The sequence below is a fragment of the Pseudonaja textilis genome, chromosome 14 (assembly GCF_049901715.1).
Source record: "Pseudonaja textilis isolate UNSWEBS1 chromosome 14, rPseTex1.2, whole genome shotgun sequence".
NCBI classification, from domain to species: Eukaryota; Metazoa; Chordata; class Lepidosauria; order Squamata; family Elapidae; genus Pseudonaja; species Pseudonaja textilis.
The window spans coordinates 13,485,256-13,505,152 of NC_142003.1; the positions used below are offsets into that span (position 1 = coordinate 13,485,256).

General features: G+C 44.4%; 1 protein-coding gene across 3 annotated transcripts in view; it reads right to left on the reverse strand.

Annotated features, from left to right (window-relative positions):
* The window catches only part of LOC113438931 (polycystin-1), a 210,331-nt gene that overhangs the window by 84,776 nt on the left and 105,658 nt on the right, over positions 1 to 19,897 (reverse strand). For all 3 annotated transcript variants that reach the window (XM_087912603.1, XM_087912602.1, XM_087912601.1), the window contains exons 17-20: positions 12,262 to 12,405; positions 9,350 to 9,638; positions 8,347 to 8,563; positions 496 to 655 (exon numbers count right to left, since the gene is read on the reverse strand). In XM_087912603.1, coding sequence (XP_087768729.1) covers positions 496 to 655; positions 8,347 to 8,563; positions 9,350 to 9,638; positions 12,262 to 12,405 — 810 coding nt within the window. The remainder of the gene's footprint in view (positions 1 to 495; positions 656 to 8,346; positions 8,564 to 9,349; positions 9,639 to 12,261; positions 12,406 to 19,897) is intronic.

Genomic DNA, 19,897 nt, shown 5'->3' on the forward strand with positions numbered 1-19,897 from the left:
CTGTGGGCCTAAGCCCTTGGTGACGCAGCTCACTGTGCAAAATAGCATTCAATGATCCGAAAAGTGGATCCTGCACTTACGGGAATGCACTAGGAAGAAGAAGAAAGAGGGGCGGGGAGGGGAGGAGGGGAGAGGGAGAAGGAGAAGGGAGAAGGAGGAGAAAGAGAAGGAGGAGGAGGAGGAGGAGGAGGAGAGAAGAAGAAGAAGAAGAAGAAGAAGAGGAGGAGGAGGAGGAGGAGGAGGAGGGGAGGGGGGAAGGGGAGGGGAGGAGGGGGAGAGGGAGAAGGAGGAGAAGAAGAAGAAGAGGAGGAGGAGGAAGGGGGGAGGGGGAGAGGGAGAAGGGAGGAGGAGGAGGAGGAGGAGACCTAAACATGTCTCGCTCCCACCACTTGTGTGTGTCTCTTTCTAAGACTGTGAGATTAGGCAAATTAGTTTCATTTTTAACTTGACAAAGCTGACAAAAGACACCAGCATCCTCCCATCATAAGTTCATACCTCATTTAAGATGGTGATGAGAGCCAGTGAATACTCAATAACAGGTTGGGGGTCACTCTGTTTGACCAGGCCTTGCAGCATCACCTCCGTCTTGTTGTAAAGCCACTGGGGAAGACTGGGGAATCCCTCCGGCACCCTGGGCAAGGTGATGACCATAGACCTGGAAAGGAAAAACAGCAATGACCATCACACAACATGCTCTGTGTCTGATAAGGAGAGTTTTCTACGTGCAGGGAGGGTGCTTGTGTTTCAAATACGAGGGAGCATTAAAACAACCGACTGGCAAGGATACAGCACAGTTCAGCAAAAAGGATACAGCACAAGTGAAGGTTACAATTATTAGGATGTTGACAGTGTCTCACTTTCCCAATCAGGCAGGCACCAGTTTCACCGGTTGTCAAACTGTTTCCGGGCTCAGTATAAAGTGGAGAGGACAACTTTTAAAGTTCTAAACCAGAGGTCTCCAAACTTGGCAGCTTTAAGACTTGCGGACTTCAGCTTCCAGAATTCTCCAGGCAGCATAGCTTATCCAAGCCACAAGTCTTAAAGTTGCCAAGTTTGGAGATCTCTGTTCTAAACAATATGGAACAAGGTATTCAGCCTCTTGCCTATCTTCCTACAAGTTACTCAGTGCATTGGTTTCTCTTGTTCTCTCCCGGAAACGTCTCTGTGCCACCAGAAATGCCGCCTTATCTGTGGCCCAGCAACATGGAACTGCCTTTCCTGAGGATAACATCTGGGCTTTACCCCAGGTTGCTCAAATGCCAGAACTCCCCAAAACTGGCTACTTTAATTCAGCCTTCCTTACATTTATTGTTACGCCTGATGTCTAGGTTAGTTTTGCATTCTTGATCTTCCTTGGCAATTATTTCTTTATTTGTCTGTTTATCCATGAAGCTGATATCCTGCCCTGGTCTCTTCTTCAAATCTCAAATCCTAAAGGACTCAGCACCCACCACCCTCTGCATCTCAGGCTTGTTGGATATAGGTCCACTTACTTGGATGCCCGATTTAATCAGTTCCCAAATATCTATCTAGAGAGGACGTGGAGGCGCAGTGGCTTAATGACGTTAGAACTGCCAGCCAGAAATGATCTGCATTCTAGCGGTTCGAGTCCAGCTGTCTGAGACTGGATGAGCTCCTGCCGCTTGCTCCCTGGCTGCTGCCCACCCAGCAATTCGAAAGCAGGCAATATTGAGAGTAGATAAACGGGAACCACTTTGTTGGGCTAAACCTACCTGTGTTTGTGTGCACAGGGAATGGAAGCCAGTGCTGGACTTGGCTGGATGCGAGGCAACACAACGCAATGCAACATGAGATGAGGTGAGACCAGCGGAGAAGCCCCAGAACCCCAAGCGCCACCGGTCAGCTGGTGTAAGCTAGTTCACCCCAGGGATAGGCACGAAAGCGCCAAATAAAATGAACTAGCCATTCATTCTGTGAATTCATCCTGTTTAGCATTTGTAGATTTCCCTGGCATTGTATGCCATACACTAAACCAACCAACCAACCAACCAACCAATAAACAACCTATCTGGAAAATTGCTCTGAGAAAAATGCAGACCAGGAGGTGCTGGGAAGGCTCGAGCCAAGCAGGAGACGTGAACAGAATGAACGAGCAATTCAGTTGTCAGGAGTCCACTGTGTCTAGCATTTGTAGATTTCCCCGACTCTGTACGCCATACGCTAAATAAATAAATAACCTATCTAGAAATTGCTCTGAGAAAAATGCAGACCAGGAGGTGCTGAGAAGGCACGTGCCAAGAGGAAGAGGAGAACGTCTTGGAGGATAAATGGTCCAGGAGCCGCATTCCCGTTTGTCTTTGCCTGCAACCCATTCATCACCACACAGCTCTCCTTAGCAACTCGGACTGGACCACTGGATTCTTTCTTGAAACAAATACACTGAACTGCACTTTTGTCACTGATTTATCACCTCAGAATGTATTGATTTCCTAGGCTAACCGAAGTGGCACTTTGTATCAAAAGAGCAATGCATCAAGATGAAGAAGAAATGCTTCTTCCTTGGCTTCCCACTTTTACTCTTGGACCACAATGGCAGCCTAGGCAACAGCGAGGTAACAGGGCGTCCTTATGGGTGCCTCGCTGCTCACAGCACCCAGAAGCAGTTTGCGAGACACAAGTGGAACACCCAGTAAACAGTGTGGCACATGATCTTCTAGGTTCACTATTTTATTTTATTTTCGCAATATTTTTTTTTAATTTTTAGTCTTCTAGGTTCACTATATGTGGCCAGCAAACACCAGCAAGACCTGTCTGTCTGTCAGCCTGGCACATTCACAACTCCAGTGTTTGGGAGCCTAGTTCAATTTCCTTTCTGCAATTATGCACCAATTCGTAGCAGTACAACTGCATTTCCAAGCATACTTTTTCTTAATAGCAACAGCCCTTAGACTTATACACTGCTTCACAATGCTTTACAGTCCTCTCTAAGCGGTTTACAGAGTCGGCCTATTGCCCCCAGCCATCTGGGTCCTCATTTTACCCACCTTGGAAGGATGGAAGGCTGAGTCAACCTTGAGCCTGGTGAGATTCGAACTGCCAAACTGTAGGCAACCAGCAGTCAGCAGAAGGAGCCTGCAGTACTGCACTCTGACCACTGCACCACCGTGCCTCATCCTAATCATCCTTAGGAGATTGGTTTTGGCTGACTTTGTCCGCAAATCAAAGTTATTCGTTTCCAGTCAGTTTTATAAAGCCTACAGAAACCACCCGGCTTCATTTCCACCACTTAAGAATGATATTCACTTTTTCCCACATGTCCCTTGTGTTTCAAAGGGATTGTTGTCAACAGTGCAAGAAAGCCATTGGTGCCCAAGAGTATGGTTATAAAACTTTGGTGCCCATATGTATATGTATTGAGAGAGAGAGAGAGACAGACAGACAGAAGGACAGACAGACAGACAGGGGAAAGGGAAAAGAGCATTATGAGAATACACTGTGTGTTCCATGAAGAGAGCTAACATAGCTAGGTAAATGCATCCAAGCTGAAAGCATTCACCGGAGCTAGAATGGAACAATTCGCTGAGGCCAACTCGCCGCAGCCAATTCATCGCAGGACAAGAATTTCACTAATATCAAAGAAATATTGGAGTAAAATCATTAAAGGAAAGATACCAGAGGAGGGACAAAATGAAATGTGAATGACAAAAATTAAAATAATTTTAAATAATTAAATTGAATTGTTCAACTGTCCCGGGAAAGTTGTCCTTTGGCAAGCCGGCCATGGCGAGTTCTCCTGTGGTGAGTTGACTGTGGCCAGTTGGCTGTGGCCCAGCAGTGATTAGGACTCTACAGAGCCTACATTACAGAAAAAGAGATGTACCAGGATAATGCAAACATAGCAACAAGGAACACAGCATTTCTCAGGTGGTGTAAGTTATGCTGACAAAGCGCATTTGCCCTGCCTCTTATGTTAGGCATAATTTACTCTTCCTTAGGCAGAGGAAAAGGAATACTTTTTCTAATCTCAGACTCTGGAAGTTTTATCATGGTAAACCTTAACCCTATCCAAATTTCTGAGATTTCAGCAGGCACTAGACGCAAACAATAGAATCCTAGTGACTAGCATTGTAGCTTGCAAATTACATGCTAGTTTGCTTCTAATTAAAAGAAAGCATCTGGAACTGCTGAAACATTTCAAATATAAGTTTATAAAGAAGGGACATCTTATCATATGTGTTGGTTATGTAAAAACAAATCGAAAGCGAGAAGGGCAGAGCTGGCGTCGCGACGATACGGCATGCGATCTTGGAGGTCTGAGATCACCGATAACTTTGCTCCTGGATGGTCCTATCGGATCTAAACCGTCCCGAAGAGACAGTGAAAGTGAAGAGCGCATCCTGTTGATCCCAGGGATACTGCAAAGTCCCTGGTAGATCCAGGAGAAGCTCTTCTTGCCAGCGGCAAAGAGGCAGCCATTAAAGCTGCTGAAGTTGGGACAGCTTCTACAAAAAATTAAATATGAAAATCAAAAAGGAAGAATTTAAGCTGCAAGCATTTGCGGATGATCTGGTTTTTATTTTAGAAGACCCACTAGAAACAGCATCAAAACTGACAGAAAAGATAGAGACATGTGGAAAGGTGGCTGGTTTGAAAATAAATAAAGATAAGACAAAGATTTTGACAAAGAATATGCTATTAAGACAAAAGGAAGAACTGGCAGACCTATTGAAAATTCAGGTCACAAATAAGATCAAGTACTTGGGGGATATACTTGACAGCAAGATGCAGTACACTAAAAGAGAATAATTATATTAAACTTAAACAGCAGATAGCGCTAGATTTGGCAAAATGGGAAAATTTACAACTGTCACTAATAGGGAGAATTTCAACAATCAAGATGAATATATTACCCAGAATTTTATACTTGTTTCAAACAATTCCAATTAGGCTTGGAAAAGACTACTTTGAAGATTTAAGTAAAATTGTGTTGAAATATATATGGCAAGGTAAGAAAGCGAGAATAAAGTTAAAACTTTTGCAAGATGCTAGAAATAGAGGAGGATTTGGTTTGCCTAATTGGGAGTTGTACTACCAAGCTACAAATCTGATGTGGGTTAAGGAATGGATAACACTAAGAAATACTAGATTGTTGACATTAGAAGGACATGATTTGTTGTTGGGGTGGCATGCTTTTTTATGGTATAAAGGAACTAAAACACAGGGGTATTTTAGAAGACATTATATACGGGAGTCTCTGTGGTTAAACTGGGAGAAGATTAAAAGACAATGTTATTTGAAAATTCCAGTCTGGTTATCGACTATTGAAGCATTTTCGTATCCTATAATATACAAAAAGGAACAAACAGTTAGATATGGTGAAATATTGAATGAAAAAGGTGAAAAATCTGTGCAAAAACTAGAGGGAACAAGGTATAAAGATGAATTGGTTTTCATATGCGCAAATACACTCAAGGTATGATAAAGATTCTAAAACAGAAGGTTTCTATGATAAACTGACTGACTTAGATAAGATTTTGACAGGTACTGATGAAAAGGTGATTAAAAAATTGTATGGCTATTTATTAGAAATTAAACTAGAAGAAGAACAAGTTAAAGAAACTATGATTGCTTGGGGGAAGAATTTTGGATATGGGATTGATCTAGAGAAATGGCAAAAATTGTGGTCTCAAAATTATAAAATGACAATGTCAACAGCATATAAGGAAAATTTGTATGTTTTACAGGTGGCATTTCCCCCCCGACAAGAATAGCAAGAATGTTCAAGAATAAATCCGAAAAATGTTGGAAATGTCATCAGACACCTGGCTCATATTACCATATATGGTGGACTTGTGCGGATGCTAAAAAATACTGGACTAAAATCCACACGTGGTTGGAAAAAATGACAAAAAACATATAGACTTGAAACCAGAGATATTTTTATAGGGAATTTTACCTGAAATATATAGTAAAGACTTGAAATACCTGATTGTAAATATATTAACAGCGGCTAGGATTGTATTTGCTAAAAACTGGAAAAATGAGAAAATACCATCACAGGAGGAAATCATTAAGAAAATATTGGAATGTGCTGAAATGAGTAGATTGACATTTGAAATTAAGAGAACAAGAGGATAAACAATTTTATAAAATTTGGGATCTTTTCTATCAATGGTTAGACAATAAAATACAGTAATGAAATATGTAGACTATTAGAAAATAATAAATATATAAAGATGTACTTCTTTCTTATTATATCTACAAAATGATTTTAGGATAGATTTGGGGTGTTAATATGAACTGTTATAAAATAAACTAAGTAAATTATGATTATCTTGTAAAACATGAATGAATAAAAGTATAGTCAAATGATTAATAATGATACCAAGGTATTTAATTTTTGATTGACAATATGAGATTATATGTAATGTAATTGTAATTGAAGACTATGAAATGGAAGCACAAAACAATTTGTAAACCAACCGGCACACTGTATGTACACCTATGGAAGATAGCTTGATGTTTTTATGTTTTGTTTGTTTATGTTTGTTTTTAAAAACCAATAAATTTAAAAAACAAAATCGAAAGCACTGGAAAGGAATAGACAGCGTTATTCAGAAAAAACTTAAAAACAAAATCTGACTTGAAGCCTATTTTTCTTCTATTAGGAATCTTGCCAAAACAAATAAATAAAAATGTCACAGTTTATTTAAAATTATGCTGATAGCTGCAAGGGCAATTTTGGCCCAATGTTGGAAAAGAGATACTTTGCTGACAGAATCAGACTGGAAACTGAAGTTAGGGAATATGCAGGGGTGGCAAAATTTACAAGACTGTACTGTATATATCCAGAACAGAAGCTGGGCTGAATTTAAGCAGTCTGGCTTACCTCCCGGAAACACACGTAGGGAAATTTATATTCTTAGAGTACGTTTTCAAAGGGGAAATATTTGATATAAAGGAAATAACCAGAAACCAATAATTATATATACTTTGATATAATCACAAGTTGGATATAACAAGAAGGAATGTGGCACTTAATATTGCTTTTACTGATTGTTTTTAGTATTTATAAAAACATTTTTTATTTTATAAGAACATGCCCTTTTTTAAGGTAAATATAGCAACATTCACATCATACCACATCATCACATCGATTACCATGGTTTAAAATTTTGTAGTGATTACAGTCATTCCTCAAGATGGCATGATGACTTTAGTTTTATATATTCAATTAATTATTTAACCAATGAGATAAGGAATTCTAAATTTGATAACAATTGTAAATTCTCTACTTATTAGTTTGTTATTTTCCAGTCACTGAATCTCATCTCATTTTCTTCTTTTTTCCTTTTATGTTGTCTTTTATTTTATCCTTCAAAGGTTTTAAACTAGAGGTAAATGCATCTGTGTGCACTTTTATAAGTACATGGATGGGAGGCCACCAGGAAATTCTAGGGCTGTAGGAACTCCCCCGGGAGGTTTTGCCCAGAAGACCACCTAGGTCTGTCCATGAGGCCATCTAAAGCCACATTTACCTGAATTCCAGGATCAGGTTTCAAGACCAAATTAAATGGGCAATGAATCCTCCACAAAAGTCCTTCATCCTATATTTCTCATGCCTCTTGCCGTCTTTTTAGGGCACGATCCTATAGGCCCAGGAGAGAACCCTCGAAGGCCTTTCTTGCCTGGCACTGGGGCAGGGCAGAAGGGAGAGGGAGCCCCCTGATCCGAGGGCCGAATGAAAGCCCCCCCCCCCCCATGCTGCCATAAAATCCTGCGGTGATTTTCTCAACCGTTTGCCACTAACGCAAAGGTCTTGCCAGCGTTCCTTCCCAAAGGTGAGGGGAACACGCAAACGAAGAACCTGCTTGAGATGTGACTCATTGCTCTCAACAACCACAGTGGTTGGTCCATTGTGCAATTCACACACTTCTGGCCTGATCTTCAACACCCAGCAGCGAGGAAGCAAACAAAATGAGGATTCACTGGCTTTGAAAGAATTCTGGTTATGGTTTACAGAATGAAGTGGGTTATGACATCTACGGCAATTCACCATGGCCAACTTACCATGGTTAACTCGCCACAGCCAACTTGCCATCACCATCTCCCTGCAGGACAACTCACTGCAGGACCTGAGTTACACTCATGCCAAAGAAATGGTGGAACAGAATCATTAAAGAAAGGAAGCAAAAGGAAGGACAGAATGAAATGTAAGTGGCAAAAATTAAAAAAAAAACTTTATCTATTTTAAATAATGAAACAGAATTGTTAAATTGTCCCATGGCGGGTTGGCCTGCATTGAGTTGGTGAGGCAAGCTGTCCTCGAAGGGCGTATATCCACGCTTGCTCCTTTGGCTTTGGAAAAAGAGAAACACAAGGTACCTGTTTAAGGCCTCCACTGTTGCTCCCAACTGGTCCTGTACGAACACCGAGACGAATACGAGGGAGCCATGCTCTCGAAACCCGGGGGGCAGGAAGGCCGCGTGGGCAGGGTGGCTTCCTTTGTACACCAAGAATTCATCGCACTGGCCAGGGCGGCAACGGGTGGCCATGAGGATGTACACCAAGGGGGGGTCTTCTCCCACCGAATCTCTCCAACCTGCAGCCAAACAGTGCATCTTATGAGAAAGGCCTACCGCAACAGTCCTCACACTTTCCGGCTTGGCAGCCCCGTGCGGGGGGAGGGGGGAGGAGATAGTTTCGCGTGAGTGGCAGGCACTTGCACAAAACATGTGCACAGCTCCATTTGTGTGAGTGGCAGGCGTGTGTGCCCGCAGCATGCACAAGCGGAGCTTTGCATGCGTAAGACCATATCTGGAATACTTGACTTTGGAAAAAGTGCAAAGAACAACAGTTAAGATGATTCAAGGCCTGGAGAGTAAAACAGATGAAGAATGGCTGCAGGGTTTGGGCCTGGCTAGTCTAGAGAAAAGAAGAATTAAGGGTGACACGATAGCAGTACTTGAGGGGCTGCCCCAAAGAAGAAGGGGTCAAATTACAGAACACACAGGCTCCTGTCTGGCTGCTCCATGACTAATGAGGATTTGAATGGATTAAGATGAGCTTAGGGAGGTCTGGTTCCAAACCCCAATCATCCATGAAGGTCACTGTGGATCTTTTAAGTCCAGCTGGGGAGATCAGGAGACTCGGGAAGTTCAATTGAGTATAAAGATTTATTGCAAGCTTAAGCTCTCTTCAAGAATCTGAGCTACTAACAGTCAAGAAAAATGAGCGGGAATTAAGAAGGCATTCAAAGTTAGATCTCTTGTGGGCGCAAAGGGACTCATGACTGATGACACATTTGACGCCTCCCCCAGGCTCAACCTGGTCATCTCCTACATCCCCATAGGCAGAGACATGGGACACTGGTGTTCCACATTCTTACCTGCACATTCATAGTGGATCTTGGTAGCCAATGCTTGGACAGGACTTGCAGGCGAAAGCTGGCACGATCCCCCGAAGGGGGGCTGGTTGGGAAACAGGTCGATGGAGGCATAGCCTTCTTCCCCAGTGGCCTCGTCTGTGATGTAGAGAGTGAACGTGTACCCCTCCCCATCCTCCAAAGCCCACGGACGCAAAACGAGGCTCATCTCGGCATCCCCTGTGGAGGTCACTTTCTCGTCCAAAAGCAGAGATTTGTTTTTGAAGCTCTGGGCTGTCCATCTCGGCTTAGGCTTTAAAAATAAAAAATGTAGGGGGGGCGGGGAGGAGACAAAATAACCCCAAGGTTTACATTTAAAAAAAACTAACCGCAGTTTCAAATATTATCCCTGTACTTTTTGATAAAAGGAGGAGGGTCCATTTTCGGTCCCTGGCCAAATTTGGTGCTGACATTTCAGCCCCCTTCCCAGGCAATTTAATGCAAGGGAAACAGGGAGATCCAAATCATTTGACAGGAAATCTTCTCCAAAATCAGATGCGATCCACTTCAGATTTCCTGCATTATCTCACCTTCCGGTGTATGGTTTCAGAAGGACAGAGAAACGAGGAGAGAGGGATTTTTCTACTGGACACCACTGCTTTTGTTTAGACTGGCCTCCAATTAAATGCAGGACGGGGCTGCTATTCACACAGTACAATGGCAACCGTTACACAAGCGCAAGGAAGATTATGGGAACCACGAGGACGGGATCTTTGATCAATGAGATGACTGGAGTGCATTTTCTCAGACTCCTGGATTTTTTGAAATAACAAACTTAGACTTTATCCAGCTGGAAAATGACCCCATAAATCTCAAAATGGAGCAGCCTGGCTGCGAGGAAAAACCCCGATGCTGCCTCTCCCTGCAGAAATTAACGGGTGTTCAAAATAGGCTGCAGGTTTAAGCATCAGCTCAAATTCTGCTCCTGTCTTCCCACCCTCCCTCAAGTGGGGGAATGTGCGGGACCAACAGACGTTTCCACTCAATGTTTTTTGCTTGTGTTTTTTTTCTGACCTGTAATGCATTTTTTACCTGAAAAGGGCAGCCAGGATATTGGGGCAATGGGGAGAATTGGAGCCAGGAGAAAAATGATCTGTGGGAGACAAGAACTGATCTCACAGATAAGCCTCACTAGGTGAGCAGGAAGAACAGGAAATGTTGTTGAAACCACTAATGAAAAGGTTCCACGCTGGCTGTTCCACGCTGGCAGTTCCACGCTGGCACTTCGAGGAGACACAGTAATGAAAAGGAGGAGATTCTTGAGGAAGGCAGCCCAGGCCTCCTGGACCAACCTCCCTGGGCACCAGGTGAGAGATGGATGGAAAGATCCCAAGGCCGAGGGGGGCCAATTTGTGGAAGATGGGAGTCTCTGCTTTACTGTAGAGCAGGGGTCTCAACCTTGGCAAACTTTAAGAGTTGTGGACTTCAACTCCCAGAATTCCTCAGCCAGCAAAACTGACTGAGGAATTCTGGGAGTTGAAGTCCACAAGTCTTAAAGCTGCCAAGGTTGGAGACCCCTGCCGTAGAGCATTATCGTCTTTCCCATCAAAGACTTTTAGGAGGACGTGCAAAATGGAAAGAACGCACCTGGTTTCGCAGCCCTAAAGGCAAACAGGGATTTGTATCTGTGTTTTGTGTAGGGGTGTGTGTGTGTGTGTGTGTGTGTGTGTGTGTGTGTGAGTTATCCTTGGCCAAATCCCTATCATTCAGGAGATCTTGTATCCTTATTCCTTCTACGAACCTCAAGAGAAAATCATCCTTATTTCTATACCTACATATCCCAGTGTGGTTCTCCTTTGAAGATGCTCCAAAACAAGCCTCACAACTAGCAGAGGGAAAAGGACCACACCAGTACATGAAAAACAACGGCAGGCCACAGTGGAAGAGCTGGCACACTGACTCGCTCTTCAGTGGCAAGCAACGTGGCAGCAGAGCTGGTGGTATTGCTGAAGGCTGGAGGTGTCGGAGACACTTGGCAAGCCCGTCTTTCACAACATGTCGTGGAGGTCTGCCAACAACATTGTGAAGAAGTCTAGACTGCAACACCGAGGGATAGATGAGAACATATCTTGCTGTGAGTTAAGTTATTAAAAAGGCCTTCTCGATATGCTTCAAAGAGGGGGAAATAAAATCCCTTTTTGACGAGAGTCATCTGTGTACATCTTGCAGGAAGGAAAAAAGAAAAAAAGAAGAAGGGAAGGGCAAACAGACCAGCGAAGAAAGGAAAGGAAAATGAGGGGAGGGAAAGGAAAGGAGAAAAGAGAGGAGAGGAAAGGAAAGGAAAGGAGAAAGGAAAGGAGAGGAAAGGAGAGGAAAGGAAAGGAAAGGAGAGGAGAGGAAAGGAGAGGAAAGGAAAGGAAAGGAGAGGAAAGGAAAAGAAAGGAAAAGAAAGGAAAGGAGAGGAAAGGAAAGGAAAGGAAAGGAAAGGAAAGGAAAGGAAAGGAAAGGAAAGGAAAGGAGAGGAGAGAGAGGAGAGGAGAGGAGAGGAGAGGAGAGGAGAGGAAAGGAAAGGAAAAGAAAGGAAAGGGGAAAGGAAAGGAAAAGAAAGGAAAGGAAAGGAAAGGAAAGGAGAGGAGAGGAGAGGAGAGGAGAGGGGAGGAGAGGAGAGGAGAGGAGAGGAGAGGAAAAAAGAAAAGGTATAGGGTCTCCCACATTTCCTGTCAGAAATGGTATAGGGTCTCCTGCTTCAGCAGGGGGTTGGACTAAATGACCTACAAGGTCCCTTCCAACTCTTTTATTCTATTGTTATTCTAAAAGAAAAGAAGGCCCCGAAGGCCCCTTAAATGGTTCAGTAGCCCCAAAGAAGAAGAAGCCCCTCCTGGAGCAGGACGACACCCCGCAGAGCCCCAGAGAGACCCCGCAGGCCTCAGCCTTACCCCCTGGTTGCCATCGTTCTGGCAGTTCAAGCAGGTCCCCTCCAAGTACACGTAGGAGCTCCGGCTCACTTCATAGACCGACTGCGCCTTGCAGGAGACGCACTCCAGGGACACGATGGGGACCGTCCCTTTCTTCAGCAAGACCTTGGAGAGAGCAGAGAAAAGGTTCCAATGACGCCGCCTCAGAGCCGCCGGCTGCCAGGGGAAGACGGTGGCCATGGGGGGTGGGTGGGCAAGAAATACACCAGCAGACAAACCGAACGGCACACCCAGGACATGCAATGCTAGGGCGCCTCCGCGCATTTCCCTTCGTTCTTCTGCGCCCTGGTGTCTTCTTCAAAACCCGTCACTTTCATTCGGGTTCCCTTCTGGTCCAAGAGAGAACCAAGCACCAAACTCTAAGGGTAGCATTTAGGGCTCCTTGGATTTCACCCCCAGACCCGAGCATGGAAGTGGCGATGGGGAAATGCTGGCTACTGGCAAGGTAGGCGAAAAGGTTTAGCAATATGTCTGCAAAATGTTGGAAATGTAATCAGACCCCAGGTACTTACTACCGTGTTTCTCCAACAATACGGCCTCCCCCAATAGGAAGTCCCAGCATGTTTTATGGGCATAAAATCAAATTAAGAACCTCCCCCCAAATTAAGACCTACATTAAACATGCAAAATGGGGGGGGGGGGTGGCGGGGGATGGGCTTGCCGTTAGGAAGTACTTTTGTTGCATACCCGGATATGGTGCTGCCTGTGTTGCCTGTGTAGCCGTTTTTTCAGGCGTCAAAAAAAAATAAGACCCAGCCTTATTTTGTGAGAAACACGGTATCATATGTGGTGGACTTGCATGAAAGCAAGAAAATATTGGACAAAAATACATACAGAGTTGGAAAAAGTGATTAAGCAAAGTATAGATCTGAAACCAGAAATATTTTTGTTGGGTGTATTGCCAGAGGGCTATGATAAAGGGACTATATATTTAGTTTTGCATGTATTGTCAGTAGCAAGGATTGTATTTGCATAATATTGGAAAAATGAGAACACTGCATTAGACAAGGATGTAATTCAGAAAATACTAAATGGTGCAGAGATGGATAGATTGACATTAAAAATAAAGGATAAAGAAGACACAGAATATTATTTAATGGAATAGATTTTATGAATGGTTAGAGATAAGAGATAGAAATTAGCTTAAGAAAGATTAATGCTACGTATGAATTAAATATAAAGATGGTTTATAATTATGAATATGCTAATATAATTAACGGAATTACAAATAAGCTAGTACAAAGAGAAAACTAGTTAAAATTATTCTGTTATATTATGACTATTGTTACTAGTATATGTATTAATACTCTTGTTCCTTCTTTGTTTTGTATGTAAAAGATATGTCCTGACAATACACTGTATTCAAAATGTTTATGAATATATATATATATATATATATATATATATATATATATATATATATATATATATATATATATATATATATATATATACAAAAAGAGAGAGAAGTTGCTGGCCACATCAGCCCTGCCCAAAGACCTTCTCTTTCCCAAAAAGAGATTTCCAGAAGCTGTTTTCTTAAGTGTTGTCCGGTGGGACCGGTCTATCAGGGCCACCTGGTCTGCCCAATTACGGGACAGAGCATGCTGCTTCCGTTTTCTTGTTTCCCCATCAGCCTGAAGACCCAGCACCTAAAACGCAGCTCTTCTTTCTGATTGGTGGACAGAAGGTACCCAGGGTAGATTTGAACAAATGGTAAAAAGGGGATTTACACTGTAAATTTATAAGCTTCTTCACTCATAGGAATTCACATTTTCCAAATGGCTCTTTTGGCATATAGCAATAGCACTTAGACTTATATACTGCTTTACGGTGCTTTCCAGCCCTCTCTAAGCAGTTTACAGAGTCAGCTTCTTGCCCCCAACAATCTGGGTCCTCATTTGACCCACCTCGGAAGGATGGAAGGCTGAGTTAACCTTGAGCCGGTCAAGATCGATCTCCTGGCAGTTGGCAGAATTAGCCTGCAATACTGCATTCTAACCACTGTGCATCATTCATGGATGGATGGATGGATGGGAGGGAAGGAGGGCAATAGCACTTAGACTTCTATACTGTTTCACAGTGCTTTATAGCCCTCTAAGTGGTTTACAGAGTCAGCCTCTTGCCCCCAACAATCTGGGTCCTCATTTTACCCACCTCGGAAGGAGGGAAGGCTGAGTCAACCTTGAGCCTGGTGAGATTCGAACTGCCAAATTGCAGGCCACCGGCAGTCAGCAGAAGCAGCCTGCAATACTGCATTCTAACCACTGCTCTACTGTGGCTCATATGGGTCAAGAACTGGCATTCTGGACCGTGCAAACCTGCAAACAGCTTGTCCACCAAGCAAAGCAGAAGGACGGGAGGCCAAGCAGAGAAACAGGGATATTCAACGTAACTAAACCTTCACGTAGAAAGAGGAGAGAGATGATCGTCAACTATTTCCTGAACAGATTTTGAGGAAGAAAAGCTTTCTCCTTTCATCAATATCTTAAGAAAAAAGAAGGAAGGGATATTTATAACAGCAGTTAAAAAACCCAACTAACTTGACTTAGGGAATGAAAGTATAATAGTTAGACAATTAAGGAATGGGCAGCATTAGACTTCAGGATTTAGGGATTCTGGTCTAGAGATGGTGGTCTATGCACTTTGCCTCCGAAGATTCTGGCCATCATTGACAGCAAAGCATCAGGAAATCTGTTCTAGACTATGGTCACTAAGTCCTGAAGCCCAGTACAGGTAGTCCTCGACTTACAACAGTTCATTTAGTGACCATTCAAACTTATAATGGCACTGAAAAAAGAGACTTAGAACCATTTTTCACATTTACGACCTTTGGAGCGTCCCAGTGATCATGGGATCAAAATTCAGATGGGACGGGACTGGACTTTCTGCCAAGCAAAATCAATGGGGAAGCCAGATTCACTTAACAACCTTGTTGTAAAAATGTACCAACTGCAGTGGTTCAAAAGTCACTTAGCAAATGTCTCGCTGCACAATAGAAATTTGGGGCTCAGTTCTGGACGTTAAAGTCTACTGCTCCACAGACCCCGTTTATTCAAATCCACCCTGTGTACCTTCTGCCCACCAATCAGGAAGGAGAGCTGGGTGTTAAGTGCTGGGTCTTTAGGCTGGGGGGGGAGGCTTTTTGCAAAGGCCTCCCCCCCACCCCACCCCACCCCCGTTTCTTCCTCCAGCCCTGCAAATTCCCAGTCAGATCATTTGTTTGGCGTTCTTACATGCAAAGTCGATAGTACAGAATGTCCTTGAAAGACTATCAATTTGACGTGAGTTTTTTTCTTTTTCTTTTTTCTTTTCCCACCCTTCCTTCCAACCTCTGGTTTCCAAAAAGAGAATGAGGGAGGGAGTGTGTGTGTGAGAGAGAGAGAGAGACATCAAGGCAATTATGGGTTTCACTCGAAGACAAACTGCTTCTCTAATTGCTAAGCAGCCCTTGAAGCTGGTGATCTAAACCATAAGGTTCTTCTGGCTTCCAGCGGTTCAGTTCAGTCCTGCAGGAGGCCCGGATACAAAAAAAAGCCGCCGTTCTTCTCGCTACGTCTCCCAAGCGGCGGGGGAAGCAAAACAAAGAAAGCGTTGAACTCACACACACCTGACGAAGTGAGGAACCCAAAGCTTCCCACGTTTCCCACGGCTGAGCCCCTCTTTGCAAAGAGGAACTCTGGCTCCGGAGGGAAGCAGAGGCCTCATTCTGAACTGTTCAAGGGTGCTGAGCGTTCATTGATCCTTGATGCTCTCTGAGCTTGCTTTTTTTCTAGTAGCTGTTTCATCACCCAAATTAGGTAGCATCGTGTCATGCCCCTGCTGGAGACTGACTCCGAGGAAGAGGAGGAACAGCCGACAAGGAGCGGGAGTGTGGCTCCGGAGGTTGTGGAGGAGGCTGGGGAAGGGCACAGTCCGGCTAGGCAGTCAAAGGAGGACCCAGGCCCATCCCCTCTCCATCCTAGGGCACGCAGGGAGGAGCGGATAAGGGAGAGGCGTGAATGGCGTGGTCTATGGGGGAGGAATGGGCCTTGATCCCCTTCATGGGCTGCAGATGTGAGAACTATTTAAAAGGACGGGCTGCACAAGAGCCAGGGCTGGAAACAAAGCGTGAAAATATTTCTAGTCTGTCTGTTCTTACCTGAGTTTGGCGTCCTTCCCAATGTGTGTTCCGATATCTGTGGATGTCTTCAAGTCCTTATCTTGTTTGCTTCAGTGTGGTTTGTGTTGTTTCTTCTAGTTATAATTTATAGGTATTTTTAGGTTGAACGGCATGTCCTCCTTCTTGCAACTGTTTGTGGGGGAGGGTTTTTTTTTGTCTCCAGTCAAGGATATTTGGAGCTTTAAAGCCAAGTTGAAGGAATTAAAGGGGCTTCACCTGTTTTTGTGCCTGTATTTATTTTGTATCTCACCCTCCGTCATCACACGTCATCAACAGCACTGATGACGTTACCTAGCTGGGTAATGAAAGGCCTGCAGGAAAACAACCAAGCTCAGAGAGCACCAAGGACCCCCTCATGTCAATCCTGAGCTACAAATCTTTGCCTTTATTGGTATTCATCGGTTCTCTCAAATATGGCTGCCAGGGAGACAGCCAGTCAGTTCTCTGACCAGAAGATGTGCTGGCGAGATCTTGGGAGTTTGATGGAGAGGATGGCTTCCACTGGAGGCCTCCCAGCAGAGACCAGGCAGGCGGTGTTTCAGTTTGGATTCCTGCACTGAGAAGCCCCTTTTTGCAAAGGGGAACCCTGGCTCTGGAGGGAAGCATGGTCTTCAGCATAAAAGCAGAGAGGCCGAATGTGTTTCTCAAGCTCCCCGAGACTCCGAAGAGCCCTTCCTCTGAGCTCTGGGTGCCTCTGCTAGCATAAAAGCATCAGAGGAGACTATTTTAAGGCGCTAACTGTCTCCCTGTCTGGAACCTCATTTCAGGACCACGGTTCACCCAAAGATATTATAGGAGGAAAGCTGTTGTTTGGGCACGCTAGCAAAAATCAGGAGACGTCTGGTAGCATTTTTTTCCAACTCGTATATTTTATTGCAGAGCAGAAGTTTTCAATCAGAAAAGGGGCTACCAGACTCTTCTGATTTATTTATTTTTTTGCAAAGCTAGAAGTAACAGCCCAGCACCTCAACAGTCGTTGCTGAGATACGAGACACAACAAGTACACTTACATCTTCTAGATGGACCTGAGTCCTTCCTTCCTTCCCCTAAATTGGCTCAGGAGCCATATTTTTAAGGCTCAAATGCAGGAAAAGACGATGTCTGGAGTTGGCAAAACTATGTCAGGCCTCAGTTCTCATTCCAAGGATCAGATACAAAGCCAAACTCCCGTCTCACACTAAGGTCTCCCAGCCCAGACTGTTGACAGAGCCTGATTAAAAGATTTAATGGATTAACAGAGTTGGAAGGGACCTTGTAGGTCATCTAGTCCAACCCCACGCCTGAGCAGGAGACCCTACACCATTTCTGACCGATGGCAGCCCAGTCTCTTCTTGAAAGCTTCCTGGGATGAAGCTCCCACAACTTCTGAAGCCAAGTTGTTCCATTGAATATAGAATAGCAGAGATGGAAGGGACCTTGTAGGTCATCTAGTCCTACACCATTTCTGACCGATGGTAGTCCAGTCTCTTCTTGAAAGCCTCCAGGGAGGAAGCTCCCACAACTTCCAAAGGCAACTTCTGCCCATGGCTTGATTGCTCCCGCTGTCAGAAAGTTTCTCCTTATTTCTAGGTTGAATCTTTCCTTGATTCCATCCATTATTCCTTGTCTGGCCTTGGAAAATAGCTTGACTCCTTCCTCCTCTCTGTGGCAGCCCCTCACGTATTGGAATACTGCTATCATGTCTCCTTTGGTCCTTCTCTTCACTAGACTAGCCATGCCCGAGATCAAGAATGTTCAGTACAAATCCACTTGACTGATCCTGAACTGTTCAAGGGTGCTGAGCATTCATTGGTCCTTGGTGCTCTCTGAGCCTGGTTGTTTTCTAGTAGCTGTTTCATTACCCAAATTAGGCAGCCTCATCAACTGCACTGATGAGGTTACCTAGCTGGGTAATGAAAGGCCTGCAAGAAAACAACCAAGCTCAGAGAGCACCAAGGACCCCCTCATGTCAATCCTGAGCTACAAATCTTCTCCTTTATTGGTATTCATCGGTTCTCTCAAATATGGCTGCCAGGGAGACAGCCAGTCAGTTCTCTGACCAGAAGATGCGCTGGTGAGATCTTGGGAGTTTGATGGAGAGGATGGCTTCCACTGGATGCCTCCCAGCAGAGACCAGGCAGGCAGTGTTTCAATTTGGACTCCAGAACTTGAGCATGGGATGGGACCAGGGGTGGGATTCAAAAATCCCAGCCACTGGTTCGCTGCCCGGTTGCTGGGTGGGCATGGTCATGGTGGGCGTGGCCTGCCAGAACTTCTGGGAGGGCTGTTTTGCACCTTCCCCAGAGTCCGGAGGCTTCCCTCGGGCCTCTGGGAGGGCAAAAATGGCCTCCCCCATGCTCTGGAGCAAGAAACAGGCCCATTTCCAGACTTCCAGAAGGCCCGTTTTTCACCCTCCCAGAGCCTTCGCACGGACCCTGTACTTACCTGCATCCAAAATGGGCCACGTGGAGGTTCCTGGGAGGGGTGGGGAGGGGTGGGCGGGGCCAGCTGTTCGGTTCAACAACCGGTTCAGCAAACCAGATGTAAATTTAACATCTGGTTCCCCCAGACCGGTCCAAACCAATAGGATCCCACCCCAGGGTGGGACTCGATGGCCAAATGGCTCTTCTCACCCAATGAATTATTTCACTCTCTCTCTCTCTCTCTCTCTCACACACACACACACACACACACACACACACTCGCCCAGGAGGCTTCCTCACCCCCTTAACTTGCTGCTCTTTTTTTTTCTTTTCTTTTTATAGGCAGATGGACACCCCTTCCATCTGAACCTTGGTTTGCAGACACCCACATGCTGTATTTTTTTTACAAGTCCCACTGGGGTCTGCGTAAAGTCCTGAAGCGTTCCTGGGGAATGATGCCGGCGGTGGCACTTTGCTTGCCTGTATGCCGCCTTCCTTGTGAGGGAAGATTCCCCAAGGAATATATTCATCTTTTCGTTTCATGCGGCTTTGAAACATCAGCTCAGGCAACCTGAAAAGTGTTTGCATGTCAAATGAACGCTGGAAGTGTAAAAATAAAGAAGGGACATTTTTATCCTCTATGGTGGCCATGTGATAAAGCAAAAAACAAAACAAAACTGGAGTATGATTCATATTTTAATGCAGAAAATTCTGAAAATGGAGATAAGAACGAAATCAAACTTTTGGGTCTAATGGAAAAAAAAAACTGGAGAGAAAAAATGGAATTACTATATATGTTGACAGCAGCAAGACTAGCATTGTAAGTGCAAAAATGGGAGGAGACTTTGATTCCTACCGTGGACGAATGGTTGCAGAAGTTGATGGAGTTGGCCGAAATGGCAAAACTGACCACTTTGATCAAAGAAAAGGCCCAAGTACTTTTGTTTCCACATGGAAACCACTTCTGAACTTTGTGCTTGATGTGGAAAAGAATGAAATTCTGACTTTGGGTTTTAGAGATTAGATTGATAGA